The 12,679-nt window shown below is 44.1% G+C and overlaps 1 protein-coding gene across 1 annotated transcript; it reads left to right on the forward strand.

Moving 5' to 3' along the window:
• The first annotated feature begins 508 nt into the window (after positions 1-508).
• On the forward strand, positions 509-10,893 carry LOC121008002 (perforin-1-like). Its single transcript, XM_040440274.1, has 4 exons — positions 509-530; positions 8,987-9,544; positions 9,632-9,998; positions 10,192-10,893. Exons 2-4 carry the CDS (start codon positions 9,000-9,002, stop codon positions 10,891-10,893), a joined length of 1,614 nt encoding a protein of 537 aa, XP_040296208.1. The 5' UTR covers positions 509-530; positions 8,987-8,999.
• The last annotated feature ends 1,786 nt before the right edge of the window (positions 10,894-12,679 follow it).

A 12,679-nucleotide genomic window follows, 5' to 3' on the forward strand; every position in this document is an offset into this window, starting at 1 on the left:
TGAACATCATGTTTGATTGTGGGTGCTACTTTATTTGCCAAATTCGCAGCTTTAGTAAATGTAATCTTATCTTTTTGTAATAGGTACCAATGTTTTTGTATGATAGTTCTAATCTTTTTATGGTCTTGGCTGTAAGGTAATATTACTCGTAGTAGATCTACACTTGCCACTTGATCCCCCTTCATGCTGCCCCCTCATGAACTGTGTATTGAGTCTCTGAATTACATTATATGAGGTGCTATAAAGTGATATCAGCCGGGCACCAGATGTTGTACACCCGAGGTTGGGGGTTCGGGCTCTGTGCCAGGTACACAGGTGACCAGGATAACATCTTATCTCTATGTCGGCGCCTTTGTCTCTCCGGGTCACCAATTTGTGGGCACCACTCACTTCCCGGAACATTGCAGATACCGCATGCAAATTCTCAAGGAATTGGCAGCAATAGACGCCATATGGTATCCAGAGGCCAGGGATCCTATATATATATGGATCATGACAGTCATAGTCACATCCCTGCAAACTGATACCAGGTAAGTGGCTCCTCCAACACCTACAGAACTGGACAGAGGACATCATTATATTTATTTGAAAGCGCCTTTACTTTCATGGAGCTGTACATCAAGAGGGGGTTCACATGCATAATATGAAAAATACAAATGCAAACTATTAACAGACTGGTACAGTGAGGGGGGGGACCTGCCCACAAGAGCTTGCAATCTACAAGGGAAGGACACAGTAGGTGAGTGTAGAAGCTGGTCACCTGGCCGCATGCTCATTGCAGGTGGTAGGCTTTCCTGAAGAGCTGGTTTTCAGGTTACTTATGAAGGTTTGGATGTTGGGGGAGAGTCTGATGTGCTGGGGTCGTGAGTTCCAGAATATGGGGGATGCACGGGAGACGTCTTGTAGACGACTGTGTGCAGGGGTGCACCTAGCCTTTCTGGTGCCCGAGGCGAAAACTGAAACAGCGCCCCCACCCAATGCCAATTTCTTAGCTTAACCCCTTCCCTCCAGGCTGACTGGAAAACATTACATATTGAGCTACAGAACATACAGGAGAATACAGCGCCACATACCATACATCCAGTGATGTGTCCTCTGATGTAGACATTCTTTTTCTTTATCTTCTCCACTTAGACCAGACCGCCATGATGATTTCTTCCAGCCATCTGTCAATGCAGAGTTTGACAACTACTTTTCCATCCTCCTCCTACCTTCTGAACTCCCCATCCTGCCACCTCCAATATGGTGCCCACTGTGATTCCCAATACTACACTGCAGAAACAGATAATCCCTCTGAAAATACTAGTACCACACGGATAGTTCCCCTTGAATAATTGGCACACAGTAACTGTGCCAGCGGATAGTGTCCCTGACACCTATAGTGCCGTAAACGTAGTGGCCTCCAAAAATAATTGTGCTAAACTCATACTGTGCCAGGGTGCCTCCCAATGTAACAGTCCTAACAGTCCTCCCAAAAGTCCCACCAATAGTAACAATTCTGAACCAGAGTGCACTATGTGGTAACAGTGCACCCAATAGTCATAATGCCCCTCATTTTGCCCCCAGAAGTAATAATGCCCCCGTAGTGCCCCCAGTAGTAATAATTCCTCCTATAATGTGTGCCAGTACAAAAATGCTACCTTATGTGTGGCAGTATAAAAATACCCCCTCATGTGTGCCAATACAAAAAATGCTCCCTTATAAAGTGAGCCAGTACAAGAAAAACTCTTTTAGTGCCCCCAGTAGAACAAATGTCCCAATAGTGGCCCCCTTAGAATGTGTGGCAGTGCAAAAATGCTCCTTTTTACAGAAGCAATGTCCCCATAGTGCTTTTTCCAGTTACAAAATAATGACCCCATGTGGCCTAGCACCATGCTGTCAAATAAAAATAATGAACTCAAATACTTACCTCCATTCTAGTCTGTGCCCTATGCAGCCCGGCTCAGGCAGCGCGATATTGATGACACCGGCCTCTGATAGGCTACAGGAACTAGGACTAAAGCCTATTAGAGGAAACGATGGGCCAGTGAGACATCACCCAGTGCCCCATTGTGGCACTCAACTGTATTGAGGTCCTGAGTACAACGATGCAGTTGAATACGTAGAGATGAGCGTTTCCACAATGGAAGCACTCACTGCCCATGGCTCTTCCGCTGCCCCCACCTGGTGCGGTTTGAGGCAATTGCCTCACCTCGCCTCATTGGCGGTGCACACCCGACTGTGTGAGGAACAGATGAGAGAACAGAGGAGGAGGTTGTGTGAGGTTCGAAAATTATGTGTGGGGATGTATCAGGAGATCAGAGATGTAAGGAGGGGACAGACTGCGGACAGCCTTATATGTAGCGGAGTCTTGAACTGAATTTGCTGGGCGATTGGGAGCCTGTGAAGGGATTGACATAGGATAAACAAGAGGACAGGTGGATGCAGAGTTCAGAATAGATTGGAGGGGAGCGAGAGTGCTAGATGGGAGGCCTCAGAGGAGGATGTTGCAGTAGTCCAGGCAGATGATGAGGGCATGCACTAGCATTTTAGTTGGCTCAGAGGTGAGGAATGAGTAAATACAAGAGATGTTCTTCAGCTGAAAGCAGCAGGTGGAGGTGAGGTTTGAATATGTGGCTTAAAGGACAGGGCAGAATCAAATGTTATCCCTGGGCAGCGGACCTGCGAGACCGGAGAAAGAGTTGTGCTATTAACTGTAATGGATGGGTCAGGTAGGTTGGCTGAGTGACATGCAGGAAAGATGATGAACTAAGTTTCCTTCATGTTGAGCTTTAGGAAGTGGGAGGAGAAGAATAAAGACATAGCTGATAGACATCCTGGGATTCTGGATAGCAGGGATGTGGCATATGGGGAAAGGTCTGGAAAAACTTTCAGAAGAAGGATGTTTATTAGCCCTGTAGAAGACAGAGGACAGGTATAGTAGAAGGAGCATAGTGTAATGTAGAAGGCAGAGGACAGGTCAAGTAGGAGGAGGACAGTGTAATGTAGAAAAGGCAGAAGACAGGTCAACTAGGAGGAGAACAGAGTAATGTAGAAGACAGAGGACAGGTCAAAAAGGAGGAGGACAAAGTAATGTAGAAGACAGAGGACAGGTCAAATAGAAGGAGCACAGTGTAATGTAGAAAAGGCAGAGGACAGGTCAAGTAGGAGGAGGACAAAGTAATGTAGAAGGCAGAGGACAGGTCAAGTAGGAGGAGGACAGTGTAATGTAGAAGGCAGAGGACAGGTCAAGTAGGAGGAGGACAGAGTAATGTAGAAGGCAGAGGACAGGTCAAGTAGGAGGAGGACAGTGTAATGTAGAAAAGGCAGAGGACAGGTCAAGTAGGAGGAGGACAGTGTATTGTAGAAAAGGCAGAGGACAGGTCAAGTAGGAGGAGGACAAAGTAATGTAGAAGGCAGAGGACAGGTCAAGTAGGAGGAGGACAGTGTAATGTAGAAGGCAGAGGACAGGTCAAGTAGGAGGAGGACAGTGTAATGTAGAAAAGGCAGAGGACAGGTCAAGTAGGAGGAGGACAGTGTAATGTAGAAAAGGCAGAGGACAGGTCAAGTAGGAGGAGGACAGTGTATTGTAGAAAAGGCAGAGGACAGGTAAAGTAGGAGGAGGACAAAGTAATGTAGAAGGCAGAGGACAGGTCAAGTAGGAGAAGGACAGAGTAATGTAGAAAGCAGAGGACAGGTCAAGAAGGAGGAGGACAGAGTAATGTAGAAGACAGAGGACAGGTCAAGTAGGACAGAGTAATGTAGAAAAGGCAGAGCACAGGTCAAGAAGGACAGAGTAATGTAGAAGGCAGAGGACAGGTCAAGTAGGAGGAGGACAAAGTAATGTAGAAGGCAGAGGACAGGTCAAGTAGGAGGAGGACAGTGTAATGTAGGAAAGGCAGAGGACAGGTCAAGTAGGAGGAGGACAGTGTAATGTAGAAAAGGCAGAGGACAGGTCAAGTAGGAGGAGGACAGTGTAATGTAGAAAAGGCAGAGGACAGGTCAAGTAGGAGGAGGACAGTGTAATGTAGAAAAGGCAGAGGACAGGTCAAAAAGGACAGAGTAATGTAGAAGGCAGAGGACAGATCAAGGAGGATAGAGTCATGTAGAAGGCAGAGGACAGGTCAAGAAGGACAGAGTAATGTAGAAAAGGCAGAGCACAGGTCAAGAAGGACAGAGTAATGTAGAAGGCAGAGGACAGGTCAAGTAGGAGGAGGACAAAGTAATGTAGAAGGCAGAGGACAGGTCAAGTAGGAGGAGGACAGTGTAATGTAGGAAAGGCAGAGGACAGGTCAAGTAGGAGGAGGACAGTGTATTGTAGAAAAGGCAGAGGACAGGTCAAGTAGGAGGAGGACAAAGTAATGTAGAAGGCAGAGGACAGGTCAAGTAGGAGGAGGACAGAGTAATGTAGAAAGCAGAGGACAGGTCAAGAAGGAGGAGGACAGAGTAATGTAGAAGACAGAGGACAGGTCAAGTAGGAGGAGGACAGTGTAATGTAGAAAAGGCAGAGGACAGGTCAAGAAGGACAGGGTAATGTAGAAGGCAGAGGACAGATCAAGGAGGACAGAGTAATGTAGAAGGCAGAGGACAGGTCAAGAAGGACAGAGTAATGTAGAAAAGGCAGAGGACAGGTCAAGAAGGACAGAGTAATGTAGAAGGCAGACAACAGATCAAGGAGGACAGTGTAATGTAGGAAAGGCAGAGGACAGGTCAAGTAGGAGGAGGACAGTGTATTGTAGAAAAGCCAGAGGACAGGTCAAGTAGGAGGAGGACAAAGTAATGTAGAAGGCAGAGGACAGGTCAAGTAGGAGGAGGACAGAGTAATGTAGAAAGCAGAGGACAGGTCAAGAAGGAGGAGGACAGAGTAATGTAGAAGACAGAGGACAGGTCAAGTAGGAGGAGGACAGTGTAATGTAGAAAAGGCAGAGGACAGGTCAAGAAGGACAGAGTAATGTAGAAGGCAGAGGACAGATCAAGGAGGACAGAGTAATGTAGAAGGCAGAGGACAGGTCAAGAAGGACAGAGTAATGTAGAAAAGGCAGAGGACAGGTCAAGAAGGACAGAGTAATGTAGAAGGCAGACAACAGATCAAGGAGGACAGAGTAATGTAGAAGGCAGAGGACAGGTCAAAAAGGACAGAGTAATGTAGAAAAGGCAGAGGACAGGTCAAGAAGGACAGAGTAATGTAGAAGGCAGAGGACAGGTCAAGACGGACAGAGTAATGTAGAAGGCAGAGGACAGGTCAAGAAGGACAGAGTAATTTAGAAGGCAGAGGACAGGTCAAGGAGGACAGAGTAATCTAGATGTCAGAGGACAGGTCAAGGAGGAGGAGGACAGAGTAATGTAGAAGGCAGAGGACAGGTTAAAAAGGAGGAGCACAAAGTAGTCTTGATCTGGTTAGGGCAGTTTCAGTAGTGAGATTGGGTCTGAAACTGGATTGCAGGTAATCAAAGAGTGAGCTGAATGAGAGATGGGAAGAGAGTTCAAGATGGACATGTTGTTCTAGGAGTTATATGTTATATATAGGGGCCAGACTAACCAGGTAACAGGAGGGCCCAGGAAGTATGACTCCCAGTATTTCAGCCTGGCATAGATGATTATAATAATAGTGTGGGGGTACGTACATCCAGTGGTCCATGTAACATTGCAGGTCTCAGTCTAGATGAACCTGTGTGAGATGAACACATCAGAAACAAATCTCTCTCTTATTCCGAGACATTATTACCTTGTATCAGTGCAGATAACATGATCAGTCTGGGGTTCAGGGTAATTGATATTGTAACAAACCCTCAGCTGTAAGAACTATTAGATCTGGGCATGATTTTACCCTCTGGATGATCTCATTCACTAAAAGCAAGCAAAGTTAGTCTTATTCTATATTGGCTTGTGTTACCTTTGATAATATGTAAGTGTCACTGCTTGATAATTATTACACAGTAACAGCTGAATATATTACCAGAGTTTCTGAGACCCCCAAATATGTAGGTAAACGCAAGGAGTAAAATAAATTGATATATCGTTTTATGGGAAAAGATTGAGCAGAACTTGTAATTATGTACAGTACAGACCAAAAGTTTGGACACACCTTCTCATTCAAAGAGTTTTCTTTATTTTCATGACTATGAAGGCATCAAAACTATGAATTAACACATGTGGAATTATATACATAACAAACAAGTGTGAAACAACTGAAAATATGTCATATTCTAGGTTCTTCAAAGTATCCACCTTTTGCTTTGATTACTGCTTTGCACACTCTTGGCATTCTCTTGATGAGCTTCAAGAGGTAGTCCCCTGAAATGGTCTTCACTTCACAGATGTGCCCTGTCAGGTTTAATAAGTGGGATTTCTTGCCTTATAAATGGGGTTGGGACCATCAGTGGCATTGAGGAGAAGTCAGGTGGATACACAGCTGATAGTCCTACTGAATAGACTGTTAGAATTTGTATTATGGCAAGAAAAAAGCAGCTAAGTAAAGAAAAACTAGTGGCCATCATTACTTTAAGAAATGAAGGTCAGTCAGTCAGCCGAAAAATTGGGAAAACTTTGAAAGTAAGGGCTTTTTGACCATGAAGTGATGGGGTGCTGCGCCAGATGACCTGGCCTCCACAGTCACTGGACCTGAACCCAATCGAGATGGTTTGGGGTGAGCTGGACCGCAGAGTGAAGGCAAAAGGGCCAACAAGTGCTAAGCATCTCTGGGAACTCCTTCAAGACTGTTGGAAGACCATTTCAGGGGACTACCTCTTGAAGCTCATCAAGAGAATGCCAAGAGTGTGCAAAGCAGTAATCAAAGCAAAAGGTGGCTACTTTGAAGAACCTAGAATATGACATATTTTCAGTTGCTTCACACTTGTTTGTTATGTATATAATTCCACATGTGTTAATTCATAGTTTTGATGCCTTCATAGTCATGAAAATAAAGAAAACTCTTTGAATGAGAAGATGTGTCCAAACTTTTGGTCTGTACTGTAAATGTCCCCCCTTGAAAGCATCTGGCGCCAGGGGGGAGGGGCAGCCAATAGCAGGCGGGGACAAGTCTCCCTAGCATCGCGGGTGACGCTAGGGACGCTCATCCCCATCACCGCTTGCTAGCTTCAGAAACAACGCAGATGCAGAGAAGCAAGGTAAGTACATTGTGTGTGAGGGGCCCGGGCATATGGGGGAGCATTTACGGGGTCGGGTAACCCCTTTAATAATGTATATCCCTTTCTACAAGTAGGAGTCCAGTGGGCAGTCCTGACCATGCTACAGCACCTTCAGCAAACACCAATCTATGGCTACTCAGCAGACCATAATCTGGAAATCGGGGTTAAGGGTGAAAAACAAAAGATTTCATACACTCTGTGTAGTGCCCTGGAAGTCTGGACATTTGCCCCTTTTTCCCCTATGCAAAGTTATACACTTCTTAATTTATTTCACTTAAAAGGGTTAACTTGAACTGTTTAATACTGTTTAACTGCATTTTATATGTATGCTGTGATATATATCCTGTTCATTAGCACTGTATTTGTGAGGCTTTGTGGAAATGTTTAATGAATATGGAGAGACTTTTGGGACTTTGAATGAGAAGCTGGTAATTTTCCACAGCTGCCATAGGGTTTAAAGGCTATGTACACCTTTGGGGGCAGTTTTTTTTTTAATTATTGCATTATACTTATTTAGAGCTAAAAATATTTTTTTCAATTGGTCCTTATTAACAATATGGAATCCTGTTTTCTGTACAGAGCTGACATGCTCTACTAGCTGCCTGTGGATTTTTTGTCCTTTCCGTCATCTGAGGAGACGGACTTCTTAGGCTACTTTCACAATCGCGTTTGGTTCGGATCCGTCATGGATCTGCACAAACGCTTCGGTTCAGATAATACAACCGCATGCATCCGTTCAGAACAGATCCGTTTGTATTATCTGTAACATAGCCAAAACGGATCTGATTGAAAGTCAATGGGGGACGTATCCGTTTTCTATTGTGCCATATTGTGTCAGTGAAAACTGATCCGTCCCCATTCACTTACATTGTGTGTCAGGACAGATACGTTTGCCTCCGCCTCGGACCGTTTTGGTGTCCGCCTCCAGAGCGGAATGGATGCGGAACGGAGGCAAACTGATGCATTCTGAACGGATCCTCATCCATTCAGAATGCACTGGGGCAAAACTTATCCGTTTTGGACCGCTTGTAAGAGCCCTGAACGGAACTCACAAACGGAAAGTCGCCTTATCTGTGCTCTCACATCATAAACACTCATTAAAGCTCAATCCTTATCCTACTGATAAGAATGTGGCTTAGATACAGTAAGTGTTTATGAGCTCTCAGTAGTTTATAAATAAGGGTAGTTAGATGACCACACAAAGTGAAAGTGAAAGTACCAGTCACACAGTTAGAAAAACAGTTAACCCTTTGTGACTCAACAGCTCAATATTTGTAATAAAGGCCAATTTAAAATATGATTTTTAGCCAAAAATAAGTTAAATGCAATCATAAAATAAAATGGACTCCAAAGGTGTACATGGCCTTTAACACGTTCAGGACCTTGGACGAGAATGCTCGTCATAACTGGCCGGTACTTAACGCCTTAGGACGAGCATTCTCGTCCTAGGGTTAACCGGTTGCCCCACACGCGCTGCCGCGATCAGCTGATACTTACAGCCGGGCCCCTGCTGCATCTGCCAGCAATAGCACTCCTGCGCTCCCTGGACTTTGTGTGGCTGTCATGGCCCATAACAGGTAGGTACTAGTGTTAGGGACCACTCTTAGAGGTGACCTTGACGTGGTGAGTGGCTTATTACGCTTTGGCCAAAATGTACACCAATGCCTCATTCAACATCCAGCATAGAGGCAGGGCAGAGTGCTGGTTGCATGGTGCTATTGCATTTGTGTTTTTGCCTTTGTATGTGTATTTCGCCATAGCGATGTGCACCTGCATATAGGGTGGTGCTGACTGAACCCCCCACATTTTTTCTTTTTACTATATCTTTGATAAAACTCTTGTTTCTGTCTTTTTTCTAGATCACTTTCTGCAATGAAGTCCAAACTGCATCTTCTGTTTTGGCTTCTTCTTCTTCTTCATCATCAAAGACCTTCCATGAGCTCTCCCTTTCCCAGATCTGGGTGTAGACCTGGTACAGCGGAAGAATGCAAGGATGCCAAATTTGTTCCAGGCCATACTCTATTAGGAGAAGGCATTGATATTGTCACCATGAAGTCAACCGGCTCTTTTCTTCTGGATCTACAGGAGGTTGGAGAGAAATGTGCAGTGTGTGACAACCCTCACAACAAAAATGTGCTGCAGAAGCTGCCCAAGGCGCTGGTGGACTGGAGACCAGAAACTTCATGTTACAGAAATATACAAAGCTTGACATCTACATCTACAGTGTCAGTGGCCAATGAAGCAACTTCTGAAGTGGAGAACGACTGGAAAGTTGGTCTCAAATTGAACATTCATATGGCCAACCTAAACATAGCTGTGGGAGGTTCTCACAGTCAGATGACCAAATTTGCCGATAGTAAAAGCAGCACGGACAATTACAATTTTCTGAGCCAGAAATTAGAATGTGCTTTTTATAGGTATTACCCATATCCTTCATTCAGTGGGGTAGGGGGGTTACTCGCTAAACTTACGTTACATTTATTGTTTGTTTTTTTCCATTTCAGTTTTGGCCTGGGATCCAATGCCTCGTTTACACCTCATTTCAATAAAGATTTGAAAAACCTCCCAGATTCCTATGATAATAACACCAAAGCTGAATACAGACGTCTGATAGCTAACTTCGGCACACACTATATCACACGTGTAAAAGTCGGAGGTCGGACCCAAGCGGTCACTGCAGTGCGAACATGTGAAGTGTCTATGAGTGGTTTGCAAATGCATGAGGTCAAGGATTGCCTTCGAGTCGAATCTGAGATTGGGATATTAAAGTTAGCAAGTATCAATTCCAAAGTTGAAGATTGCAAAAAAAAATTAAAGAAAGCGGGATATGCTGGGGATTTCCATCAAGCATTCAGTGAACGCACGTGGAAGGTGAGTCATTGAGTTTTATGGACTTAGTTCTGCTGCCGGATATTCATAGTATAAAACTCTTCATATTAGAAATATCACTCATGGCCAAGTACATAAGCTTTCTGGAAAACTTCAATACTCAAATAGACTGAGATTGTCATAGAGTCATGAGAAATTGTATGTGATCTTCTCTAACTCTCATCTCCGTTCACAGGTCATAGGAGGAAATGCGAAATTTGATCTTCTCTCACCTGATACGGCCTCTGCTGATGTCTTTGAGCAGTGGATGGAAAGCTTGAAGACTCAACCTGGTCTGGTTTCCTATTCCTTAGATTCCATCCATAACTTGGTAAAAACGAGGGGTCCTAAGAGAGAGAACCTCAGGCTGGCTATAAGTGATTACATCAATGAAATGGCTATAACACAGAAGTGCTCATGTCCCGGCCGTCAAGGGAAAGACTGCTCCTGTTCATGTCCAGCTTCTAGGTACACAAGTTCTAACTGCTGCCCAACACGTCGACAAGTCGCTAGGGTTCACCTGTCCATCAAAGATGCCAGTGGTCTGAAAGCTGACGTTTTCTCACAGGCAGACGCCTACGTGAAATTTAGATTCCATCCTGAAGAAATAAGAACCCCAACAATCTGGAATAAGAAAAATCCCACGTGGAATATGAATTATAATTTCGGAGTTCTAGAGCTCAGCCCAATTAAGAAATACACAATAGAGGTTTGGGATCAGGACGTAAAATATGATGATTTTCTGGGAAAATGTGAAAGAGTTCTGACATCAGGTACTACTACTCACACCTGTTCTCTAAAGAAAGGCACGATTAGATATTCTGTAACTGTTACTTGTGTTGATCACCTCAGAGGGCCGCATTGTGAGAGTTATAGCCCAGTGCCACCGACTGTTTAGTTGAGTTCAGAATTCCTCTTATTATAAATGCTTCTCTCCTCCGAAATTCCTCTTATTATAAATGCTTCTCCCTCTGATATTCCAGTTACTATAAATGCTTCTCTCCTCCGATATTCCAGTTACTATAAATGCTTCTCTCCTCCGATATTCCTCTTATTATAAATGCTTCTCCCCTCCGATATTCCTCTTATTATAAATGCTTCTCTCTTCCGATATTCCTCTTATTATAAAGGCTTCTCCACTTAAGAGAACATTCAATGTTCTGTAGAGGAGCTGAATGACATGAGCCCCTGGGATTCTTACCTTTAGTGGACCATGGTTTCCAGTCCAGCACTGGTCATACTGGTACGTGACCCCTAAAGACTTGGATTACTGTGCAGAACATCACAACATAAAGTTTCCATTTAATAACTGGCAAATCTAGAATAAAGCCAAGATACAGAAGAAAGTGAATATATTGCTCCTACACGTCAATCTGGATTCCTGGTAGAAATAATATCTAATATCTTACACCAGAGATTAATGAATTTCCAAAACTTCAATTCAGGTCGAATGTATTCAGAAAGTGCTTAGAATGCCCTTTCTCTCTCTTGCCTTAATTCTCCTGAATCAAATGACTCCAAATTGGGGTTCGGTAGAATGAGAACGTTTTGAATATTTGTTGAACTTCAGAATGGATCGGCTCATCTCAACCAAGCTCTTATCATTCCCCCCTCGTGTCTGTGACGCTGCAGCTTTTAATTCTTTGTTTTTTCGAATTTTCTCAATATTTGCTCAATAAACTTAAGCATCTCAAAAATCATCACTTGTGTCATTTTTGTAGACTTTGCCCCGGATCAGGGAAGGTCCTCCACCCTGGAGCACGGGAAGAGATTATTGTATATTGAGATAATGTAAAGAAACGTCACCATCTACAGTTGGAAAGCTTTAGTATAAGAAACCTAACAGAACCTAAAGATTAGGAGGCCGTGTGTGCAGGACATTAGGGGTTCATCTACTTCTCTACACTGGTGGTAATGATCGATGCTGATCTTTTTATATTATTTCATGTGGAATATGTTGGTTCCATAGTAGAGAAGAGAACTGTTCTTATATCGCTGCCTCGCACACCGCAAACCTTGATAAAAAATAAAAAATAGAATTTCTCAGGATTAGAAGAATGGATTTTCACAAGAAAGGCAATGGTTATGTTTCAGGGCTCCTATCCAGCAGGCGGGATGCTTACTTTAAAACCTATTTCGGAAGTGACAGACCCCATGTAATTTACATATTGCAGAGAGAGGGGGAGGGAGAGAACTGTGACCTGTCACTGGACATTGTGCAGGGAGGGGGAGGAGGTTGAGCTGTGGCCATCCTCTTTTGTGATTGGTGGATCCTTAACTGTCATTGAAAAATATATCATAGGGTTGGGCTCTTCCAAAACTTGGGCTCCTCACTACCACCGTGTCTACAGTTAACAAGAGGTTATTGCCATTCCTTTTGTCAAATGCTTATGTCCCTACATACTGACAGTTTCCAATCATTGTTGACAGCAGCGCTATGTAGAGACAAGTCTTCTTGATGAGAAGAAGAATGGTAACACCTAGATATCAATTAGTACTGGGGTAAAGAGACTTTTTGTGCAATGCAAGTGCAGTACGCAGCCCTGCAGGGTGAGCGAAAGTGAGGTCACGGTTAATAGGCAAACCGAGGGTTGCTCTTGGTACTCACAGTTTTTATGTACCCTGGGCAGGCGTACAGCAGTGATGGAGAGGCTACGCACATGGATCCTCTGGGGCACTCTCTG

The sequence above is a fragment of the Bufo bufo genome, chromosome 7 (assembly GCF_905171765.1).
Source record: "Bufo bufo chromosome 7, aBufBuf1.1, whole genome shotgun sequence".
NCBI lineage: Eukaryota > Metazoa > Chordata > Amphibia > Anura > Bufonidae > Bufo > Bufo bufo.